Source organism: Gracilinanus agilis, chromosome 4, assembly GCF_016433145.1.
Source record: "Gracilinanus agilis isolate LMUSP501 chromosome 4, AgileGrace, whole genome shotgun sequence".
Taxonomy (NCBI): Eukaryota; Metazoa; Chordata; class Mammalia; order Didelphimorphia; family Didelphidae; genus Gracilinanus; species Gracilinanus agilis.
Genome location: NC_058133.1, coordinates 82,533,182 through 82,559,008, shown reverse-complemented (window position 1 = coordinate 82,559,008; position 25,827 = coordinate 82,533,182). Strand labels below are relative to the sequence as shown.

General features: G+C 34.1%; 1 protein-coding gene across 1 annotated transcript in view; it reads right to left on the bottom strand.

The window, feature by feature from the left end:
• Positions 1–25,827, bottom strand: part of HMCN1 (hemicentin 1) — a 526,219-nt gene that overhangs the window by 197,588 nt on the left and 302,804 nt on the right. The window contains exons 26-36 of the mRNA XM_044672125.1: positions 25,189–25,383; positions 24,489–24,619; positions 24,217–24,364; positions 22,302–22,428; positions 18,437–18,591; positions 13,268–13,546; positions 12,456–12,737; positions 11,864–11,972; positions 10,768–10,937; positions 9,443–9,597; positions 2,895–3,018 (exon numbers count right to left, since the gene is read on the bottom strand). Of these exons, the coding sequence (XP_044528060.1) occupies positions 2,895–3,018; positions 9,443–9,597; positions 10,768–10,937; positions 11,864–11,972; positions 12,456–12,737; positions 13,268–13,546; positions 18,437–18,591; positions 22,302–22,428; positions 24,217–24,364; positions 24,489–24,619; positions 25,189–25,383 (1,875 nt within the window). The remainder of the gene's footprint in view (positions 1–2,894; positions 3,019–9,442; positions 9,598–10,767; positions 10,938–11,863; positions 11,973–12,455; positions 12,738–13,267; positions 13,547–18,436; positions 18,592–22,301; positions 22,429–24,216; positions 24,365–24,488; positions 24,620–25,188; positions 25,384–25,827) is intronic.

The following is a 25,827-nucleotide window of genomic DNA, read 5'->3' as shown; positions in this document are numbered from 1 at the left end:
TCACAGGAATTGGAGGGGGGACCTTAGCAACAATAATTCGACAGCTTAATCAAGAGCAAGAAATCTTAGCAAATCATTGCTAAGAACTGAGCTAGAGATAGAAAGACAAAAGCAAAATATTCCTTCAAAGAGCATCCTATAAAGCTGAAGAAAATGACTTCTGACGAAAGGTATACACAAAATTCATACAAGATTGTTTGGGAGAGAAGGCACTAGCTATAAGGAGAGATCAGGAAACGCTCACTGTAGAAGGAAGGGCTTCTCAAGCCATCATCCATGTCCCTGCTCTCTGATCAACCAGAGGATACATTATTTCAAAGCAAAAGGCATTTAATCCAACAGTATTTGGCAGACAGCAAAATAGACTCAGAGGACTAGCAGCCAGGGGTTGAGCAACAGAGAAAATAGGCCAGAAGGGCAGCCCAGCACTGCACCTGCAGTGAAATCATGAGAAAATTTGAATGATAGCAGGAAATCTATAGGAGGTGGAAGAGAACAGGCAACAGGAACACTGGAGGACAGAAGGGTTCCAGCAAGGATGCTGCCATAAGAATATGCTTCTCTGACAAAGTAGGTCCCTATGCATGCCACCTCATTCTAAAATGTGTCTTTTTCACGTCCTCAAATTCCCTCTCCTACCCAAGTGAAGTATTTATAGGAGAATAAGTCCCTCAGGAGAGGAGCAGGGATAAGGATGGGTTTCCTTATTTATTTTATTAGGCTTATGTGAATGTCTTTTCATTGAATATCTTTTGGTTATTCTAGTAAGAGGCACATTGGTGAGGTTATGAGTTTTCCTTTTAAGATGATGTGAATACAAAATATGACTTGAACCTACGGTGGCTTTGGGGGGGACCTACAATGGATAAAAACACAGGTTTTTTAACATATATATGTAAATATATGTGTATATACACATATATTCTCCCTACTATACAATTCTGGGCAATTCATTCACCTTTGATTTCTGTTTCTCAGTTGGAAAGACACTACATCCAATTCAGATTTTACTGTGCATATTGGGAAGGTTTGATTATTTGAAAAAAATATTTCCAATCCTATTCAGAAAGGCAGTCTGTTCAAAAACAGCAATTGCTTTTACTTGAGCAAAAACTGACACAAAATCACCTTGGAGGTAAACCAAAAATGAAATTTAAAAATCATTAAACATTACTTAGAAAATATGTCAATATCTGAGATGAAAAATATCTGGGGGAAAATTAGCTTAAATAATTTATTTCTAAAAGGGAAAATAGCTAATGATCCTAGTTTGGAACTGTGACTAGTGTGAAGTTCCATTTCAGGAAATATATTGAAAGAAAGGTGCTATTTTATTTTAGAACTATATAAATTAATGGAGCTACTTAAATGGGAGTTTAACCATTAGGAAGCAAGGAAGATATAATTTTAACTTAGAGATGTTTTCCTTATATGAAGCCAAGTTTGACTGATGCAAATTTTCAAAAAAGCAGCTTGAGAAAATGCTGCATGAAGTTGCAGGAAAGGAGAAAGAAGAAAAGAGAATATAAATTTTATAATGGATATTGCTAGATTTTGAAGCATTGAATCCCAGACTTAGAATTTTAAAGGAGTCCAGAGGCTATCTGGTTCATAACTAAAAAGACTGTTGCCTACCCTTTGTTTGAAGACCTTCCATATCTCCCTGTTGAACTCCCTGTTGAAGTGAGTTTTGATGCATGCAAATACAGTGTTCAGTAGGAATTTTGATGTCTTAAAAATCTCAAAGGGCAGTACCCTAATAGGTTACAATTTTACTCATTTTTTAAACCTATAAATTCTGTCTTAGAATCAATAAAGTATTGGTTCCAAGGAAGAAGAGAGAGAAGGGCTAGGCAATCAGGGTTAAATGATTTACTCAGGGTCACAGGGCTAGGAAATCTTAGTCCAGATTTGAACCCAGGCCCTCTCAACTCCAGGCCTGGTCCTCTATCCATTGAACCACTAACCTACCCTTCTGCCCATGTTTTAACCACCAACTGAAATGCATGATCCCTGATTCTTCCTGGACATCTTTCTGTACTATTCACAAGTACTTTGGTTTATATCTTTCATCTGCAACCCATATGTTGCCTAATATATGTTATTAGGTACCTGGGCTTGTATTTTAACTTCTTAATAGACTACAAGTTCCATAAGGACCATGTCTCTGTATGTTCCTGAGTTTGAAGTACTATGTACAACATAAAGTAACTTAATTAATGCCATTAATAAAACCCAGTGGAATTGTGTGTCAGCTATGGGAGGGGGGAAAGAAGGAGGGAAGGGAAAGAACATGAATCTTATACCCATGGAAACATATTCTAAGTTAATTAATTAAATAAAATTTTCAGAATTAAAATACCATGAAATAACTAATGATTACAATAAAAAATAAATGCCATTAATGCTACAGCTCAAGTAACCCTAACCAAAGATATCATAGATGAGTCAACAAGCACTAAATATATACTATGTGCCAAGTTCTGTGATCGCATATTTATAAGTGAGAGTTCCTTCTTTTAAAACACTTATTTTCTATGAGACAATCATCACAGGTTCTATTAGAAAAAAAGCAAGAAAGTTATCAAATGTGAACAAATACCTCCAAAAGCTTTATTAAATGACAACAAGCCTGGGCAATATTTCAACTCAAAGAACTATGGTAGAATCTTTATCCTTTTAGCTAAGAATCACAGTTTGCTACCGAGATTGAAAATCATGATTCTAATATATGCAATTCTTTTGCATATATGGTAAAATAGTGTGAATTTTGCTTTCACACTATTGAAGTTTCACAAAAGGAGCAATTACATTAAACCTGGATTTACAAAATAAAATCTATGGTAGCAGAAAAGTAAAAAAATAAATTCCCTATAACAAGAAATGGAAATTACCATGCACATGTAAGCGGATATGCTGTTGGGCTTCACCAGCCGCATTGGTAGCCACACAGGTGTATCTGGCAGCATCTTCCAGCAGGGCTTTGGCGATTTGTAGAATTCGGCCAGAAGACTGCAGCTAATTGAAAACAAAAGCATAATGATGGCTTGTGAACTTCATATTTGAGACTTGAGGAAAAGTCACATGGATGAACAAGCCAATCCTTGTTAATAAATAGCTACTTCGAGTTCCTCTACCTTGTCTTAACAATTTTTTGACATATTGTGCCAGCACCAATGGATCAAATAAAAAGAAAATTATTAAATAAAAAGAAAATTAAACAGACTACACTGCTAGAAAAACTTATACTGTGGAAAAAATCAGGTATAAACGAAGATATATCTGCCATTACAGACCTGGAACTACAGGAATACTAAAAGGGTATCCTGAATTAGAATTATGATTATATAACTTATTTATGAAAGTATAAACTGACTTTAGGTAAAATAAAAATTTTATTTATAGATTTTGCAAATAGTTTGAAAATTATATTATTCTTTTTGCTTTTACTAAGTTATGTCTCTAAACTAATAAAACCCTACAAAAATTTAAAAAATAGGAATCAATCCATAAATGTTTGTTAAGGGTCAACCATGTCCAAGACACTCTGCTAAGTGCTGGGTAATGCAACTTTGTATTAAAATTTATAATATATTATAATGTGGCATTAATTAGAAATATAATTCAGTCTTTTCCAGACATGAAGTCACATGATTTCAGAAATTTAATTAAAGATATGCTGTCCTATGTTGTTATTTTAGACTTGGCGGTGCCATGAATATATTGCTTATCCTTAATTACCTAAATGTGTTGAGCTAGTAAACTAGATTAGAGTTTGCTTTCATTCATTCATTAAAATACCCACATGAGTATCTATTATATGTAAATTTCTATTATTAATTGTAAATAATATAAAGATAAATAAAACCTAGGTTGCCCTGAAGGAGATTACAATAATGAAGATCAGGTAACATTTTCATTTTCTATAACCAAATAAACATAGAATGTTGAGATTAGAATGGACATTGGGAATGTTCAACTGACTCATTTCAGTTTCAAGTCCACAATACTATCAAGCACATCCATGCCACGTCTCTAATTTTTAGTTTAGTTATTAATGTTCATTCTCACCCCCCCAAATTTTTTATGTATTTTATATTTATACCATCTTTGTTATCTTTGTTTTCCAAGAAAGACAACTTTTATAACAATATTTTCAGTTCACAAGCACTTTTCCTTCTCCCTACAGTGAAAACAAATGCAAAATCCTTATAACAAATAAATTTGAATGTGTGTGTGTGTGTGTGTGTGTGTGTGTATGTGTGTGTGTAATTAAGCAAATGAAATTTCCACATTGGTCATGTCCAAAAATGCATTTCCTTTTTAATTGAGATATTTGTCCCATTTCAATCCTATGACACTTCCCCCTTTTTCTTAACATATTTCAGAAATCACTGATAATGGCTCAGTAATCACAGTATTTTTTTTTGATGCCCTGATATTTGGTGCCCTGATATATGACTCATTGTGGCTTGGTGAGTTGGACTCAACTAAAGTAGGCTAGATAGTATAGTATAATTTGACATCACTTATCTCATGAGGTATTTCCCTGCTAATATTTATGTTCTATCCTTCTCATTTCCTCCTTGGAAGAGAAAACATAAGCAAGCTAAGAATTGAGTAGCCCAGGCTTTTAATAGCATTACTTTCATGGTCCATGTAGCAGTCCTATCTCCTTCTTTGATCTTTCTTTTGTTCCCCAAATGGGTAAAATATGAACAACATTAGTGATATCAAAATGAAAAAACAACACACATTTTCTGTTGCCCTTATTTATCATCAGCCTCAATTTAGTCTGAACTGAAGCACTCCTTACAAAGTGTAACAGGGCTGTTAGTTGCCTTTAGATTTGTCTTCAGTTATTTGCCAAAGCTATTATTTTCTACAAGTGTCTAAAAAATGCTGAATTGGATGATGATTCCCCCATGTATCTACATTGGACTCTTTCAGCAGATCTTATTTCCTCTCCTCTAGAAAACATCCTGCAAAGACTTTTAGGATTTTATTTTTAAGAACTGCATTCTTAGGTGAAGCTCTAAAATTTCCTTTGGGAAATCAACACAGGAAGAATTTTAGTGCATGTGATCCTACCAATTATTTTTCTGATCCCTTTGAAATCTACCTTTTTCAAAAGCTAAAGTACATGTTAATCATTCAACAAGTATTTATTATTTACTATGAGTCATGTACTTTGCTAAGAATAGAGGATACAAACAAAAGAGAAAAACAATTCCTGCCTACAAGAAATTTACATTCTAATGAGAGAGAATATATATATATATATATAAATATATATATGTATACATATACATATATATATATTAGGATTGACATACAGATAGATACACAATAGATGAAGGTAACCTAGGCAAATGCCTAGCTTTCCTTTCCTCTATCATGAACTTCATGATAGAATTTTTGTCACTCGAACTTACAGTTTCTCTTGTTTCTTTTCCAGTAATATTTTTATGAGGAAAGAAACCCAGCTCTAAAAATCCCTACCCTCTACCTGCCACAATGCCTGACATCTCTACTTAATTTCTTTGGCTAATATAAATTAAAAGCTGTTCTGATGTGACAATTATCTAAAATATTAAGCCATTAATTGCCCATTTGTACTTTATTATGAATATGCCTTCTCTTTTATCTCCTCTTTACCTATTTCCCCTGATGAAGAGACTTTACTCTTTCTTTAAAAAAAACCCTTAATCACTAAATCCCAAGGCCTTTTCTCAGTCTTCATTCTCTGCAATTTTTCTTCAGTCTCTGACACCATTGATCATCTTTCCTCCCTGATCCTCTATTCTCTCTTGATTTTTAAGACATCATTCTTGGTTCTCCTATCTGACTCCTCCTCAGTCTCCTTTGCTGGAGGATCATCTAGATCCTACCCTTTAACAATAGGTATCCCATATGATTCTGTCATGGGCTCTATTCTCTTTTTATTTCTATGGTACTTCCCTTAGTGATAATCCTTTACTCCTAGAGATATAATTACCATCTCTAAGCTGATGATTCTCAGATCCACCCACCCTGCCTTAATCTCTCTGATGACCTCCAATCTTATATTCAAAACTGCATTTCAGACATCTAGAAATGGATGTCTAGAAGTCATCTTAAACTCAACATGTCAAAAAAACAAATTATTATCTTTCCCTGCTAAACTCTTTCCCCCATCCTATCTCATCTAAGGGCACCACCATCTATCCAGTTGCTTAGCCTCACAATCTAAGTGTGATCTTTAACACCTCATTATCTTTTACACTGCCCTCTCCATATCCAATTTATTATTAATGTCTTCACCTTTGTAACATCTCTTGAATATTCCCCCCTTCTCTCCTCTGACACAGCCATCACTATGGTGGAGGCCATCATGATTTTATGCCTATACTATTGTAATAATCTGCCAGTGAGTCTTCATCTTCCAATCAGCTACCAAAGTACTTTTCCTAAAGTACAGATTTGACCATGTCATTCTTGTACCCAAAAAACTCCAGGAGGTCTCTTAACATCTTCAGAATCAAGTACAAAATCCTCTGACATTCAAAGTCCTTCAGAACCTGTTCCCCCTCCCTCACCTTTCTAAGCTTCTTACATCTTAGTCCCCACCATTCCAGTGACACTGGCTTCCTTGTTTTTACACCTCTCAGCTCTATGTTCTTTCCCTGACTTTTCCCTAAGCTTGGAACATTCTTCCTCCTCGTATCCATCTGTTGGCTTCCCTGGCTTTTTTTAAGTCCCAGGTAAAATTCCATCTTCCACAGGAATCCTTTCTCAACTCTTCTTAATCCTACTTCACTCTCTCTGTTAATTATTTCCTATTTATCTGGTACATATTTGTTTGGTTTTTGTCTCCTCTATTAGACTGTGAGCTCCTTGAAGGCAGGGGCTTTCCTTTATATCTTTTTTGTGTCCACTGATATTTAATAGAAATTTATTGACTTACTGACCTCTATGGATTGATGAGCTATAGCTATAGTCTTTGTGGTCCCTTTTAACTCTCAAATTTTCATTTCATGTGATTTTGGGTGTCCAAATCCCATTCTTAAAAATAAGCTTTGTTATCTCCTTAATCTTCAACCTTCAAATGATAGTAGTGATAAAAAATCATTTCTGTCATCAAGGTCTTCAATTTTTTCTAACAAGTTTTCCAATTCTTTAGCAAGGCTTTCTAAGACCCTTCTGGTCATGTGTAATGACAGAAGGAAGTTCTTAGGAAGTTCTTTGTTGTCTTCCAGATAAATGTCCCCATGAGGTAGCATTCTAGGAATGGAGAATTCATTATCCCACAAACACTCCCACTCTATTGTCTCCTAAAACTACAGTGATAATCTAAGCATATTTACCTAAATTCTTCCTCATACTGAAAGGAAATCTCTTGCTGTAACTTTGTTCATTGGTTTTCTGAGGAGAATGGAATACATTTAACCCATTTTCAATATGTTGATCATTCAGGTACTTTTATTTGTCTTAAATGTTTGTTAATGTGGAAATTTTATAACTATATATATATATATATAATTTTATAAATATAATCCATTTAAGTTAATTTTTGTTGTTCAGTTGTTTCAATTCTATGCAACTCATCGTTTCTCTATTTGTTTTTGGTTTTTTTTGGCAAAGATACTGGAATAGTTTGCTACTTCTTTTTCCAGTTCATTTTACAAATGAGGAAACTGATGCAAATAGGGTTAAGTGACTTGTGAAGGGTCACATAGTTATTAAGTATCTGAGGCCAGATCTGAACTTTTGAAGATAAGTCTTCCTGCCTTCAAACCCAGCACTCATTAGTTGTAAAAGTCTATAATTCAAGAAGCTTACATATTTTGAAGATAGCTCTTATCTTTCCCTCCCTTGACCTTTGCAAGTCTTTTCTAGGAGAAATGTTTTCAGTTCACAGGACTTGTATTATCCTTTCACTATCTTCTCTTTGGGATAAATTGTCATTATTTTTCCTATTTTGTAGAAAGTGAATATTCCAGGTGTGAACAGCTAATGAAGTATAATGAAATTATCATTTCTCCATTATAATCATTATATTTTTAGAGGGCCTAAAATCAAATGAGCTTTTAAAAATAGCTTCATCATTTTTATTTATTGAGATTTTAGTTCACCAAAACCCACTGGGCTTTTAAAAGTGAATTGCTATGTAATTAGATCCCTTTCATTTCTGGACTTGGGCCATTAAAGTAATTGTAGGACTACACCTTTTCTCTAGGGAATTTCAACTTGTTAGATTCATTTTATTGTTCAACCCGGAGATCTTTTTGGATTATTGATGCTGTAGAGACTTCTTTCCTGGTTGACATCAATTAATTCATCAACACTTTGGGTGTAATATTCCACAGTATATATTTCTCCTTTTTTTCACAAGAATAGTGCAGGAAATTCTGTTAAATGTCTTACTGAAATTTAGATAAACCATGTCTATAGTATATCTATGATCTATGAATATAATACTTGAGAATCAATTCAAAGCACCTACCATGTACCTGGCACTGTGTTAAGATTTGGGATAAAAAGAGAGGCCACACTAGTCCTTGATCTCAAGTTGCTCATAGTCGAATGGAGCAATGAACAAATAGCATTTTCTAGATAAATTGGAGATAATCTCAGGAGAAGGGAACTTGCATTAGGGGATCAGGAAAGGCTTCCTGCAGGGGTTAGAATTCTAGCCAAGACTTGAAGGAAGCCAAGAGGTGGAGATGAGGAACAAGGAAACAATACTATTTAAGCATTTCTTATTTATTTTTTACTGAATATAATAATTGTGGTTTCCTTTTCTAAGCATCCAAAAATTACTTGTTTAATAATCTGTTGTAGATTGAGTGATGGAGATATGTATGGATGCTGAAACTATTATTAATCTACATAGGAACATAAATAGTTGAGCACAAACCATCAAGACTACATTGTGTCCTAAATTGTCCAATTCATCATTTCAGCAAATTAGGCACTTTAGGACTCTGTATGGATGCTTAGACTTGGACTGTCTAGGGTTGACATTTATATTAAAATGACCACAAAAGTATCATATACAGTTTTAAAATTTCTATTTCATTTTTAGCTTAGTATATATGGTCTATACCTGAATATTATTTACTGAGTACTACATGAAGATCAAATAAGTTTAGCATTTGCAATGTTGCTTCTTTTACAGTGGTCCGAAAACATTGAAACTCACTTAGAAATAGAGATAACAAAATAAATAAGCTATTCTTTTCTTTAGAAATAGGTGGTCCTTGAAATGCCCAATCGAATGCATTGTTAAAACAGTTACTCCATTAAACTGTCACAATCAAATATCATTTTTGTAAGTATTGAAAATTTTGGCCTACGCAGGTAAATCCAGAACAAAAGAGTAAAAGAATGTCAAAGCTTTTTTGGAAGTCATTGCAACTTTCTGAAGCTGGATGTGATCATTACATCATTGTTTACTTACTTTGATGTTTCCTCTTGCTGTGTTCACAGGTTGTCCATCTTTTAGCCAGGTAATTGAGGGGTTGGGAATACCATTAGCTATGCACTGTAGGGTCACAGGTTTGTATATCACCACAGATCTCTCAGAAGGTCCTGTAGACTTGATTGTTGGAGAAACTGATAAAAGTAGATAAGCAAAACTGCCATAATTTAGACTCAAATAAGCATTTAAATTCACACAAGCTATTAGCCTTCTCTTCAAGGGAAAATATCATTTCTATTATGCTGTATGATACATATTATACTGTATAGTGCAAAGGCAAACATTTATTGAATTTTTATAATTCAGATCCAGGAAAAGAAATGAGAAAATGTATCTCTCTCTCTCTTGGTAAGGGTGAGGAGCCTTGCATATATTGTCAGACTTGTCCAATGTACTATGGTTAGTTTTGCTAAACTCTTTTGTTTTCATTTTCTTTTTTATTCTTTGTTACTAAATAGGGAAGGGGAGATGAATATATTCATAAATAAAAGTGTTGTAAAATCAAAAGATATCAATGCAAATTCTAAAAAATAAAACAAAATATCTGAATTACAAGAATCATTGGACATACAACCATAAATAACTCATGCAACCATAAATAAAAGACAGAGAGGCAACATTGTGGCTCAATGGCTAGAATGCTTTACTGGGTGTAAGAAAGACCTGAGTTCGAATATAATCTCAGACAATTATTAGTGACTCTGGGCAAGTTATTCTACTGCTATCTGCCTCAGTTTCTTCATCTATGAATCAGGGATGACAATAGCAACTACTTCCCAGGGTTGTTGTATTAAAAGAGACAGAGATAAAGAGGCCAGGTCTTTCTGTGCTCCACCTATTCTGCCATCAAGCTGTCTAGTGAATAAAAATTGTTATTAATAATAGAGACAGCTAGGTAACAGATAGTGCCAGACCTGGAGTCAGGAAGACTCATCCCCCTGAGTTCAAGTCTGGAATCAGACACTCACTAGCTACGTGACCCTAGGCAATCTACTTAACTCTGTTTCCTTTAGTTTCCTTATCTGGAAAAATAAGCTAGAGAAGGAAATTGCAAACCAATCTAATATCTGCCAGGAAAACTGCAAACGGAGCAAAAAGAATCAGAAAAAACTAAAATGATTGAACAACAAAAATTGTTAACAATAATAGTATTCATCTCACAAGATTGTCCCAATTCTCTCTGATTACGACTATTAAATGAATACATTAATGAGACTATTGCCCCAGATGAACTTTTAAATTCATTTTTTGGCTCTAAATCTATAATCCTGTGATTCTGTGATCTGATCCTTTCTCAAACATACCGTGAACTGTTACATCGAATTCTTTTCCATGAGTTCCAGCTGTGTTTGTTGCCACACACTGATAACGACCCGTGTCAGATACTTGGGCCTGGGTAATAACAAGTTTGCGTCCATTTAATAAAATCTTAAATCCATCTTCTTCTTCAATTGGCTGACCATCTTTCAACCACCTGGAACCAAAAAAAAAATCAATATGGAATCCTAGCAAGTTGTTTAAAATAATAGGATATTTAGAAATCATTCACTTTAAACAGCTTTCAACATATGAAAGTATACCCTCCCTAGAATTTCAGTCGAGTAGTTCAATATGTTGAATCCTGTGCAAGATTCCACTAAAATGAAAGAATTCTGTACTGCTAAGTTCTTTCTTTGCTTCACTGAATGGTTCATGGTTACAGTGACTTAAAGACTACATTACAACTTAGCTACAAGTAACTGAATGAAATAAATGCTTCTCCTACTCCCTATCAGTGTTACACTGTATAATGAAAAAACATTGTGTAGCTATGTGTCATTTGTCAAGCACTGCTCACTAATTAATTCACTGGAGACGTAAAACTGCAAGGAACTGAAAGAAGAGAGGAAAGTGGAACTACACCTTTTTTTAAGATTATTTTGCTGTTTCCTTCTGCCTGGATCACACAAAACAGCAATTATTCTTCATTTCTCACCTATAACATTCAAACTGCCTACACCACTATCTGTTTTCTTTCTGTATTTAAAAATAATCTTCTTTTCACTTAATTTTCTGGAGCAATAAAAGAGACTATCAATTAAGACTTTCATTTCTATAAATTTCTATAAATATCTTCTCTTACCAAACATATTCTTTTAAATGAAATTTCACTATACATCACTCACGATACATTCTTGAACTAATTATCAGTGTGATCTGATCCGTTTTTGAAGGACTTAAAGAAAAATGGTTCTTTTATTATGGAAGTGAAGAATATAGTTTTATGTAGCTAAATGTCAAAAAGTCTTTATTTTAGATATTTGTAAATAGTCCAAAAATCTTTGCTAACTAGCTTCAATGCCATTGCAAAAAAAAAAAAAAGAAAGTGGATATGTTTAGCAGACATACCAAAACCCTTACATGATAGTTGGTGGGGGTGATCCCATCACTTGACAGTCTAGTTCCAACAGGTTATTAACAACCACGATGAAGTCAGATGTTTCATCTCCACCTTCCACAGTTGGTGGTACTACAAGGCAATAAAAGAATGTACTATACCAGGAAATATGTATAATCAAAACCAATGATGCTAAAAATAGTAGAGAAGAGTGATAATGAATGTCAGAGTAACAAATCATGGAAGGAAGTTTTAGGTAAATAAAATCTTTCTCTATTAAAATTGGCATAGATCGATTTTTTTCTTTTTATTAATTCATACTATCACATGTGGTTTTCCCAATTACCTGGTCACTGTGGAATGGCTGAAGGAACATGAACCACCACTTACTTCATGACAAACCCATCAAAGTAAAAACAAATTCAATGGAAAATTTTGTTCATTAACTTGATTTGGGACCAACAACAATCAATATAAAATATATTACATATATGCAAATGTTGAAAAGACAAATTAATTTATGATCATTCCCTGATGCATTAAAACAAGCCAATTGTAGCAAAAGACTCTTCTATGAATTTAAGAAAGAAGTAGATGGAGTATTGATTTCCATACCTAAGACATCAACATTATATTTAATTTCCTTTTCTCCTGCGACACTGTTAGCCACACATACATATTGTCCGTGGTCAGCTTCTAGAACATTCATGATTTCAAGCTTCTTCCCACCAGCTACTATGTGGATGTTGTCACTTGCTTTCACAGGTGCACCATCTTTTAGCCAAGTAAGGACAGGAGGAGGGTTGCCAGCTGCTTTACACTCCAGTGTCAGAGAATTGCCAATAATCACTTGCCTATTCAGAGGTGTTTCTGAGTTGCCTTCAATAACTGGAGGAACTAAGGAAAGAAATGTGATTTTAAGACTATTTTTATGCAACCACAAAATATTTCTTGGAGAGAAGAGAGGATATTTTGCCTTGTCTTTTTTTTCTCCAACCAGCAACATTTATAATTTCCTTTTCTCCCTCAGATGTTAAGAAGATTATTTCATAGTTTGTATGAACTACCACTCTGGTATAAGTTGACTTGAATCTGGCATATTTTATTTGAAAACGATTATTCAAATATTGAAAGAAGATGGGCAAGATATATTCACCATGCTTGGGTACATATAAAAAGTCACAGAATGCACAGACTTAGAAAATAATTGTCAGAATGAGCAGGGCATTTTCTAGCCCATGTAGATTCACTTTTGGTCCAAATCAAAATATTAATTCTAATTCTTTTTCTATTCCCTTACATGAAAAAAACTTTCAGATTACTGAGATATACTACTCAGAGTGCTTTGATAGAAAGCTACTGGTCCGTTATCCCAACCCTAAGACCAGTAGACAAAGTAAGAATGACAAAATTCCTTTTTTCTTTACCGTACACATCCACTTCATATGTTTTCTCAGCAGTTCCAGCAATGTTTGTAACATGACAGGTGTATTTTCCAGAATCAGATACTTGAGCATGAGAGATGTGAAGAAAATGCCCCTTATCAACATAAAGGGCTTGTGGACTGGATATGATAAGCCGGCCATCTTTATGCCAAGTTATGACGGGCACTGGTAAGCCACGTGCTTCACACTCTAGCTTAATTATGCTGTTGATAAGTGCAGATACTTCAGTGGTAACATTACTTCCTTTAATACTAGGTGGAACTACAAGGGAAAAAAAAAAAAGAACAAAACCATTTTTTTTAAATCTCAGTAACCGTAATCAAATCTTGATTTGTCATACTTTAATTCTTTAAGAGAACAGTAATTTCATTAGTATGGATATTTTTTCCCATTTATTGGCTCAGATTGCAATAATTACATGCTATAGTAAATAGGTCTGTGACTCAAAGTGAACAATAACAAAATTTAACACTGGATAGCCAAACTTTTGGTCAGTAATCTCTCTGAATTAGCTAACTTGGCACTCTAACAATTTAAAATTGGGCCTGTCCAGCATGGAAGGATGTGCCAGCTTTGTTCTCTGCCTTTTATGAATCTAGGGTCATCATTATGCCATGACAAGGTATCAGAGTCGTACTATATTGGAAGCTAGAGTATCAAAAAATTTACTCAGTTGGTCTAAATATGTATTAAATGCCTGCTATATGCCCCAGGACAATTACTAGAGATAGAAAAAAAAAGAAAAAGAAAGAAAAAAGAAGCAAAAGACAGTTCCTGCTCTAAAAGATGTCATGGTCTAAAGGCAGAGAAAACATTCAAGCAACTGTGTACAAACAAGCCATGGGAAGGATAAATTGGAAACAATCAACAAAGGATTTTCTAAGAGTCAACAAAAATAGAAGGAAAATAGGTCACAATTTTATAGATTATTATAGTAGGAAAGAACCTTAGAAATCAGACTGGAGGTTCTAGATAATTTTTGTGCCATGGCTCTTTTTGGCTGTCTAGAAGCCAATGGATTCCTCAGAAAAATGATTCAAATTAATAAAATAAAATATATAATGGGATTATACATAAAACCACTTATGTTGAAATCTAATTACCAAAAAATATTTAAAGCAAGTTTACACACCTAAGGTTAAGAACTTAAGCCAATTTTCTAATTTCAGATGATGAAAATGAGGACTAGAGGGGTGGCATGGCTTCCTGAAGGTCAGAGAGAAAGTTAGTGATACACATTCTCATCACATCTCACAGATGAGGTATCATTCAAGTCTCCTTCCACTATGCCACAGTTGCTTCTATTTACACAATGTTTTTTGTCAGAATCATCTTAATCATCAATTATCTACCAAGACTGCAAAGAATACAACAAGGATTTATTTAGTTTTCAGGTCTATAATCACGTTGTTTAGAAAAATTATCTGACTATAACACCTAACACAAACATAAGAAATTTGGAATTGGGCCAAAGAGCAAAAGGAGAAATGTATGAATTGAAAAGTTATTTCCCTAAGGAATAGGTAGGATTTGAAAGCTTTCATAACCAGCTACTGATGGTGACTGTCAGTTTATTTTTTGGAACTATTAACATTTCATATGCTCAGCTTTGCTCATCTAATTGGTGACATGTGTAATTTCCAGCATTCAGTGTCAGCATGCCTCATTTCCCAGAGGTCTGTACTAGTGGAAAAAGAACTCAATTGCTTGCTCCCCACAAAATTCTTAATGTTGACATCCCTGTTAAACCATAATTGACACAATATCAAAGAAAACAAAGGGCCTATAATATGTTAATAGTTCTAAATAGTTTATAGAAATCATTCTTAGAATTGATCCAAAGTGACAGATATAGCCATGGGCATAATATTCAATCAAGTCTAAGAATGGTTATGCTCAAAGATTAAAACCGACATGTTTAATTTGAGATTTTTTGTGTTTTTAAGAAATGGCAGAGGACAGCAAGGTGGCTCAGGAGAGAGAGAGAGAGAGAGAGAGAGAGAGAGAGAGAGAGAGAGAGCCAGCCTGGAGATGGGAGGTCCTTGGGTTCAAGTCTGGCTTTAGAAACTCCCTAGCTGTGTGATCTTGGGCAAGTCACTTATCCCCCATTGCTTAGTCCTTACTGCTCTTCTGCATTGGAACTAAAAATTAGTATTAATTCTGAGACAGAATGTTAGGTTTTAAAATAAAGAAATGGCAAATTAAGGTCAAATTTTTAGTCACATTTGTCTAAAACAAACAAGTAGCCTAGTTGACTGAAGAAAGAACTAAAGAAATCAGTAAATGTAAAGCTTCACTTCCTCATGGACCAACAAGCTTTTCTTACTTTGTTCCTTGACAAGAGTCTACACACTAAACTTCAGCTATTATCTTAAAAATTCCTAAAAATTGTGTACAAGGGGAACCAATCATGAGAGTATGAAACTACAATTACTAGGAAATTTGTGAAAAAAGTTTGTTCTACCAACATAAGAGAGCCAAACGATCACTACTTTAATTCATTCACAAGTTAAATATTTCACTTTGGCTATTTTACATGTACCTTCAAGTCAATAGTTTGTGAATTTTGTCATTTTCCCAGTAATTGGACATTGGATATTTATTGACTAGTCCAACAGACTACATACAATTCATAGAATACAGGTGCATTTCATCATCTATCTGCTCTATCCACATATTAGTGATTGTGAGAGAGAATATCCATCTACTGGAGTGAATGACTGTACAACAAATACCCTCAGTGATAAATGCAAGTAAATATTCCTGACAAGAAAACCAAAGGATGAAGTCTGTTTCCCTTGGCATCTATCTCTGTAACAAAAACATTTCTGAACATAAGAGTGGAAAAGTAAGTTTCAAATCAACGCTCAGAGGTGCAGGTGTGCACACTGGGAAGGAAATGGTATTATTTCCTGAATTGTGATATTCAAACTTCACATTCTGGGGATGCTCTTGAACCAAAGAATCTCAGTGTGCTTTATTCATTATACGGATTTCTCTTCCCAAGGGGCCTTATGGGTGTCCATTTGTGTGTGTGTGTGTGTGTGTGTGTGTGTGTGTGTGTGTGTGTGTTTAAGAATGAGAGAGAGAAACAGAGGAGAGGAAGAGGAGAGAGCAAGCAGAAATGGATGGGAGGCATATACAAAGACAGAGTGTGAGAAAGAAACTGGGAGACACAACCCATATTCTAAGGAAACATGACTTTTTTATACCAACAAAAAGCATTAATCACTGACAAAAATCTGGCAACTGTACAAAAAGCAAGAGAAAGCAACTCAACAAGTTAACAAGCTATCGCACCTATCATTTCAGTTTCTGGACTCTGGGAGGAGGCCAATGGTAGCAGAAATGGTTTTGTTTAACTTGGCCACTGATGTACGTAATCTTTTCCTAATGTTATGCTCTTTTGTACAGGATATATCTTTTCATGGTTGATTTCTTCTTCCACCCTGGCTCTTTTTATAGAAGTACATGCATTATCATTGTGCATGAAACCACAGAGCTTTCATTCCCCTAAGTGATGAGCACTATATTCATTCAGAGATATCAATATATTGACATATAAAGTGGACCCAGAATCTAGTTTTAGGGAAACCAAAGTTGATTTAGATGTTGAGTATGATTCTATGTACATTTTAACTTGTAATGATGATAATTATTAAATAAGTATTCTTTTCAACATATTATATTCTAGTTATTCCTCATTGTTTTTTGTTCCAATCTTTATCATAGAGTTGGCTGCTTTTATAGCTACTTTAAGTCCTTCGGTTTTGGATAAGGGTTAGTGTCTTAGATCTGAAAACCTGACCACAGAGTAACAGTAGTTTTACACTTTTCTCTTTCACCACGAAGTTTGCTGAGTGCATTAGATGTTGACAGAAACAAACATGTTTTAGCATACGTTCTTTGAGTAAAAGGACACTGCAATAATTTTACTTTGTCTTCGTAATTCTAGATGACCAATAAATACACAATCCATCTTCTACTTCTTTCTTTTAGAGTATTTTGGAAAGAAAAGTGAAGGGAAGGTAATGAAAAAAAGGGAATGAGGAAGGATAGGAATGTTACTCTATATTAGTGTTTATCTGCTTAGAAGAAAGGAAATGGTTAAAATCACTAAAATAATTCATTACAATTCAACTATGTCAATGATGAAGCTCATGCTAGCAATGATATTTCCCCAAATCGACACCTTTCACAGTGCTTTATGCTACTTCCAAAAGATTCACTATGAAGTATTCAACTTTCTGCAAGTTTTGTCCTCTGCAGAAGTTTATTTAAAATGGATGAAGTGAACGAGATGAGAACTAGAAACAGTAGTCATTGGGATTCTATTCCTGTTTTCTACTGAATATTCTTGAGGCAAACGCTTAATTTCTAGGTGCCCTCCTATTCACTCTGCAAAAGGGAATTAGTAATGTCTGACAACTACCTCAGACAGATGTCAGATGGATTCATGTGCTAAGAACTATAAAGATTTGTTATAGGCAAAATTAAAATGTATGAGGTATTTTATGAGGATTGCAAAGTGGTCAGGTTCAGAATCAACTGGAAATATATTTCCCTATATCTATATGTGCAGCTATGTTAACATAATTAAAATCTATGTTTATTCATATTAAATCCTTTAGGAGGGAGCATATCCATATCATTTAAGTAACTATGCCAATAACTCATTCATAGAGCATATTAAGGTATACACAACTATCAATATTTTATAATTGAGGAAACTGAGGTCTATGGAGATTTGGAGATTTGTCTAGAGTTACACAGTATTAAGAACTAGAACTCAAACTCGAGTCTTTTTATTCCAATTCCATCACTACCTTTCATGGCTACAATATCTGCAGAAATAACTTTGGCAAGTTAAGTGAGATTACTTTAAAATCTCTACATAGTTTCAGGAATCCTGCAAACTGCCTAAGTAGGAACTATGGTGCCAAGAATAAGCCTCAGTGATGAAAAAATGTTTCAAAAAGGTTTTATAAGCATTTTTTAAATAGCATTCCAATATAGACTCATTATTTTCTCCTAAAATAATAGAAATTCATTTTTGAGAGTAGAACAGTTAAAATTATATCAAATTGTACCTTCCTAATAATGAGGACTATTTCTTTTTTGCCTAATAAAAGACTTTTTTTTGTAACTCACCATAGACAGTCAATTTGATGTCCTTGTTTTGTTTGCCAGCTGCATTAGACACACTGCACTGATATCGCCCTTTGTCACTTCGACGTACGTTCTTCAGATATAGAACTTGTCCTCTGTCAAGAAGTTCAATATTTGGATCTCCCAAAAATAAGGGCCTGGGGAAAAGAGTTTTCATGTCACTTTACGATTCTGTTTTCACTTTTTCAAATATGTATTTCCCCAATCTTTAGCACAACAAAAATGATTTTTAGTGAACTAGCTACATAGATGAATACTGATCATAAAATACTCATTCAAAATGTGAAAAGATGTTCCTCATAGAATAATAGCTAACATTTATATGCTGCTTTCAGTTTTGCAAAGCACTTTATGCATATTATTTCACCAGAGCCTCATAACGAGGTAAGAGAGGTGCTATTATTATCCTTATTCTGAAGAGGAAGAAACTGAAACAAAGATAGATTAAGAAATTGTCTGAGATCATGCAACTAATAAGTAGCTGAGAAAGTACTTGAACTCATATTTTCCTGACTCCAAGTCCAGAACCTTATATACTAAATCAATTAGCTGTTATATTGTATTTCAATGCTTCATTTGATGTTTCCATAATCTTAACTTCTTGAAGATCACACCAGGAGTACGGAACTCTTCCATGTTCTTTATATTTGGCAATAATTTAACTATGGCTCTGATAGTGAATTGTTGAGTGAGGACTGGTCTAGCCAGGGTCAAAACTCTGGCCACTATGTGATCATTTTTGTCTGTGGCAATGTATGAAATCTATCAAGGTTCAATGAAGGATTTTGACCATCATTGACCATTTGTTCTTCCTAACTTCACTGTTACTGTTGAGGGCATCATCATCCTTTTGGAGACCCAGGCTTATAACTACTGCATATCATAGTTAATATTTTGCATGTTCAATCATTTATCAGGTTCTGTTGTTTCTAGTTTTTCATCTCTTGGCTATGCCATTTTCTCTCCTTTGACACTGCCACTACCCTGGTTCAGGCTCTCATAGCTTGCTGGGTAGATTCCCTGACCTAAGAACCTCCCTGCTATAGGTCATCCTCTATTCACCTATCAAGGTCATCAAAGCTGACCATATCACCCCCCTTTCTCCATAAGATCTGGCAGCTAATTGGACATGTAGGATAAGAGTTAAGTAGGGAGTTGAGACTAATGCCTACCTTGTAAGCCTGGGCACATGAGAGGAATGGTGATGCCTTTGGCAGTAATTAGAAAGTTAGGAAGAGGGGAAGAGCAATGCATTTCACAAATACTTAATTTTTGACCTTAGCAGAAGATTTCACAAATTGGTCAAATGAGATAATTTTTGTAAAGTGCACATAATAGGTGTTTAATAAATGTTTTTCCTTACTCCTTCTCAATAAACTCCAATGGCTCTCCAATATCAAATACAAAAATTTTTGTTTGGCTTTTATAAGTATCAAAAATTATCATTATAATGAATAAAGTTTTTTTTCATTATAAGCAGTAGACAGGCAAAAAAGAGCAGAGGATTTTTAGAGTGAGAGGGGCTGGATTTAAATCTTAATCTTTTACCTACTAACTCTATGTCATTGGGCAAGTCCTTAAGCCTCTCTAGTCTTCAGTACCTTCATCTTTAAAAAAGTGAAAATATAGGGGTTGGGGAAGAAACACATCTTTAAATTATCTTCCATAAATCCTATGATTCCAGGAATAATAATGATATGTTGAAATTTGTAAAAAAAGGATTTTCAAGAATTTATAGAAATTCTTCTGTAAACTCCATAGAGCCAGATGCTTTATATAACAAACTGGTGATTCTTGGTAATTGGCAGCAGCCATGTTCAGCGTAATATTTTTAAAAACCCTTACCTTCTGTCTAGAATCAATACTTAATATTGGTTCCAAGGCAGAAGAGTGGTAAGGGCTAGGCAATGGGGAGGGAGGGAGTTAAGAGACTTGTCCAGGATCACACAGCTAGGAAGTGTCTGAGGCCAAATTTGAACCTAGGACCTCTTGTCCCCAGACAAGCACCTCTTGGTGCTCTACCCATTGATCCATCTAGGTTTTCCTGCATTGTAATATTTAACACAGTCCTGTTATGTACTTCCAAACTATTCTCAGCCTATGAATTAGTAAAATAGTCAATTGAACAAGTTAAGAAGACACCCAAATAGTTGAACAAATGAAATCAGCATATTTTTCTTCTTCCCAATATTAGTCTTTATTTGCTCTGGTGGGCTGCATCTTTTATGGGGAGTGGGGTTATGAATAGATCTGTAACTTTCATTATTATAAGAAATTCCATCTATCAAAACATATTAGTATCTCCTCTGAAACTAAGTCAGCCATTGTGTCAGAGGACAAATTTGAACCAAGATTTTCCTGACTTCAAAGTCAGCTCTCTATCTACAACACCAGCCTGTCTTACTTAGTCATATAATGTATAACTGGATTTCCCATTACTGAGAGACTTAGTAAAGAATAATGGGTGGAAAATAATGTAACTTTCCTTTCTCTTAGAGTTTTTTTAATGATATTGTCCACTCATATGGTCTATTTTTCTTAGAATTTAAGAGAATGGAATACATTTTAGCTGAATAAGCTACTTGACTCCAAATCCTTTAAACTCCTACAGTTTCTAGCATCATTGCAAAAGATGATGGTGTACAGCCAAGAAAATAGGAATAATTTAAAGTCACCTTACATTTACCATCTTTTTTTAAGGAGTAGATGTTTGGGGATAGTGTTTTGAAAAAAAGAGTTACATAAAAAAATTCAGAATTACATTTGTACTTTAACTCTGGGTATGATTTGATCAAAATTCCTTGAGATCAGGAATACCTATTTTTGTATTTGCATTTCCATCACTTAGTACAGTGCTTAACATATAATAAATATTTAAGAAAAGCCTGTTGATTGATTAGCAACAGAGAAAGGAAGATCTATATGGCTATAACTTTTATTCATCAGGACTCCATGGCTATGGAACAATAAAATCATTTGAGTCTTGTGGAAATCCATGTCTCCTCTTGGGTTCTGAACTGACCACCCATAGCATAGGTTCTAAATATATAATAAGGTGGCACTTTTTCCTTCTATAGAAAAAAACTTGAGTGCCTATTCTAGTATTATGGTTAAATTATATTTTTGATCAATCCTGTGCTTATATGTGAGAAAAATGTTTCTAGTTTCTGTCATATATTAAATTCTTCATGATCTATCATTAGTCCATCATTAGAGTCAAACTCATCACAAAGGTTAGACTTCACTTTCTATAATTAATAATTCTGTTGAAATTACTTTAACTTTTCTAAGTCCAAGTTCTGAAATGTAAAAAGGATGAGATTACTTATTCTCAAAAATCAACTGGCAATATTTATAGTATATTCTGTCAATCTCAAGGAGGAAAAGCATTGCATACATTTAGGATTATTCTCGAGAAACATTTCTACCTTATGTGCCAAAGCAATGATTTAAGGGAAGATGTTTATTATGTTTCTTCATATTATGTGAATAATATGAAAATGCTCCCTTCATAGGGGCATCAAGGTGGCACAGTGAATAGAGACCTGGACCTGGAATCAGGAAGACTGGAGTTCAAATCTGACTTCAGATACATATAAGTTGTGTGACCTTGACCAAGTCATTTAATCTCTCTCTGTCTCAGTTCCCTCATCTATAAAATGAGGATGATAAAAATAGCACCATGTTCTCAGAGTTGTTGTGAGGATCCAATGAAATAGTATTTATAAAGCACTTAGCACAATGCCCAGAAGATAGTATATGTTTATAAATGTTAGTTACTATTATTATTAACATAATTATATTCTACCATCAGAAGTCTTGTTGCAGACAAAGAAGAAGTACTTACTTGCCATCTTTAAACCACTGAATAGCAGGAAAGGGAGTGCCTTTGACCTGGCACTCAAGGCTGGTGTCATGGTTGAGGATAACCGAGACTTCACTTGGAAAATTGGCACCTATTATGGTGGGTGGAACTTGGACAAAGAGATTTTACCATGAAAATCCATGAATTAGCACATGGGAAAATAAATGTTCCTTCATTAATCCAATAAGTTTTTAAAGTTCAAAATGAAGAAAATGATTCCTTTCACAACATAGTAGAGAGCCAAGATTTAAAATGAGAAAATGGAAAATACTCATAAAAGATCTGCTGGGGTGATTTATACTTCTTGGGTTAACATCTTTGCTCTTAAATCAGATTTTATTCTGAGAGACATTCAGATATATATCTAACAAGAGGATAGGAAGTATCGTTTCTGAAGATATGAATCTCATGTGAAATAATTTATTGCTTACATAATCTCTAGAAATTTAAGAAGCTTTGTTATATGACTTATTAACATTCTTTCACTTCAAGTGGTATATATCAAGCAACAGGGCTATTCTCAGTTCATCATTTCAGATTCTTTTGAAGTCTTCTAACTGATGAGTTTGGAGAAAATATGAAATATATACAGAACATTTTATATAAAATTATTTTAGTTTATTATATTATTTCTTTTCCTCTCTCCATTCTCTACCTCCCCTTATACCATGTCTCTCCCCGTTGTAATGCCAATTATGGCTATTTTCTTCTTTTTTGCATTCACCTTTGGTTATACAGTTATACAATTTGAGTGCCTTATTTTGCTGTGGAAGTGACATTGAATTATTAAAGGCTATGGAAGTGGATTTCAAGCTCTAGACTATTCTGAGTCAGAAAAGTTTTAAATAAGAGTTCAGGAATTAACTTTTTATTTATCACACAAGAACTGATCCAAACTTGCAGAGGAACAGCTATCGATAAGTTAATAACCAGGAATTATTTATAATTCTAATGATAATTATACATATAATTATTAATCAAGTATTAGTTATTACGCCATTTGTACTATAATGTGCAACAAAACTACCCGATAAATACCTACAAATAAAAAATAAATCTTCAAGTTTATAAAGTGCTTTAAGGCTGCAAAGTATTATGTGTAGGTGATTTTACTTAAGTATCATGACAACTTGTCGATTTAAGCAGTGTAGCTTTAATATCCTAATGTTGTAGATAAAGAAATTGAGGCTCACAAAGGTTATGTGACTTAGATGTGGCCACACAGCTAGTAATGATGAAAGTCAAATTGGTAATCCGGTCTTCTTAACTCTAAGCCCAGCAGTGTTTTGGTCCTAATGAACCATAGTACTAGATCCTCTCTTCTAATTCTCAAGTGGTAAAAATGACACAGAGTGCAAAATATTACAGTTTTAGGGTGTCTAACCAACCGGTAACATTTGGACGTCCTTTGTAAGGATGTGGTCCTTCCTAGGTCACTGTAGAATTGCATAAATGACGGACCCAGAATTTAGGTTGCTTTTCTAAATCTAACATAAGGTTTATTAAAACTTTTATGCTTCCAATATTGTAAGCAACCATAAAAGGATTTGCTTCAGACTTTAGGGTTGGGAAGAATAAATAGTCACTGCACATTTGCTCATCCTAGATCAAAAAGATGCCCTTTCTTCCCAATCTCACACATACCCAGCTGGGCACAGCTGTTGTGTTTCTGAAAGTTGACAGTGATGAATACTTTCTAAGAATTGATTAAAATTATTTCAACAGATTATGGCAACACAGAGTAATGGCAACAACCTCAAGGTACTGTGTAAAGTAATTGTAGTTTTAGGGCATTTTGCCTTGCAGCGTCTATCTCCTTCACCAACCCATTTATGCCGTCACTTTTACATATGATATATATTTGGGACTGAGGTCTTAAAAAGAATACTCGGCTTACCAAGCACAGCAACATTGAAGTCCTTTTCAGAACTGCCGGCAATATTAATTGCTCTGCAGAAATAGCGCCCGGCATCCTCTGGAGAAGCTTTGAAGAGCTGTAACATCTTTCCATTATGAGTTATCTGGACAGTACTGCTTTCAGTCACCTAAAGAGTCCACAAAAAATGAGTTATCTGTATACTTCACCGATATACAGAAGTGAAAAATCCAATTAGAAATCCCACTGGAACATAAGAACTGACGATCAGAGACTTTATATGGTGGTCCTACCTGGGCATCATCTCTGTACCACATGATGATAGGAGAAGGATTGCCTGAGACTTCACAAAAGAGATTTGTTGGCTGGTTTAGCACCACAGATATGTTTGTAACTTGTCCTTTATCTCTGATTTCAGGAGGAACTACAAAAAAAGGAAGAGTCATAACAAATTTTATGATCATGAATTGCTAGGGAGAAAAGTCCATTTATAAAACATGCATGAATTTTTTTCACCTCCATACTGAGTGGTTAATAAGAAATCTAAGGTAAATATCAAGGTCTCTTAGCACTGAAGGGATCAATACATACAAATAAAGCATTAATGATATATTGGAATCCTTTAAAATTCATTTTGTCTAAATTTTTTAATTTTTCTTGGTTTCATATTACATTTCATATCTGTTCATGTAAGTTTTTATGTCAATTCACTCTAACATCTGTTAAATTTTCACTTCATTTATTTACTTAATTATCTAAACAAAGGAAACTAGTATTCCTAAGTTTAATGTAAAAATTAAATTGACTGAATGAATCATTTTCTCTAAGGTAAGCAATATTGTTAAGTTTAAGCTGAAAATTCTGTAGGCATATCCCCAGATAGCTGTTTAGTAAGGATTTTTGGTGTGCTGGATAAGTAATATTTTTAAATAAGTACTGAAAAAGACCACTTTAAGTCATGGATTTTTTTAAAAATTTTTTTGCTTGTTTTACCATGAACTTTGAGATTATATTTTCTTTCTGTAGTTCCGGCTTCGTTGGTTGCCACACAGATGTACTCCCCATTATCATATGGTGTAACTGATGCAATAACCAACAATGCTCCTTCCTCCAAAATGGAAAGGCCTGGTTCTCTGCCTGTCAGCTCCCTGCCATTACGCAGCCATTTGATTGTTGGTTTCGGGGTACCTAGGGGGAAAAAAGAAAGAATATTAAACTTTTTTCAAGGAATCTCAAAATATCTCTTAGGAAAACAATGGTTATTTATGTCAAAAAGAAAAAATAATTTTCTCACTGACTATAAATTGAGTGCATAAACATTAGATTAATGTCTAAACATTTGTGATTTGGCAATATGAAGGTCTTATGTTATTAAAAGTTCTAAATCCAGGAATGCCTTTTGAGACATAGTCTTCATTTAAAGTTAGACATGTTATCTTTCTTGAGGTATCAAGATGTCTTTAGGTGAAAAGGAAGCTTACAAGTAATAGTGAATTAAATTTGACATTTCAAAAAAACATATCTAGAGGAAATGGTAGGTGAGTGGTACTACATATCAAAAAAGAGTATCTATCAATCTTCATACACATTTATTCTTTTATTTACAAGTCTGAGAAAGAAAAAATGGTGAAG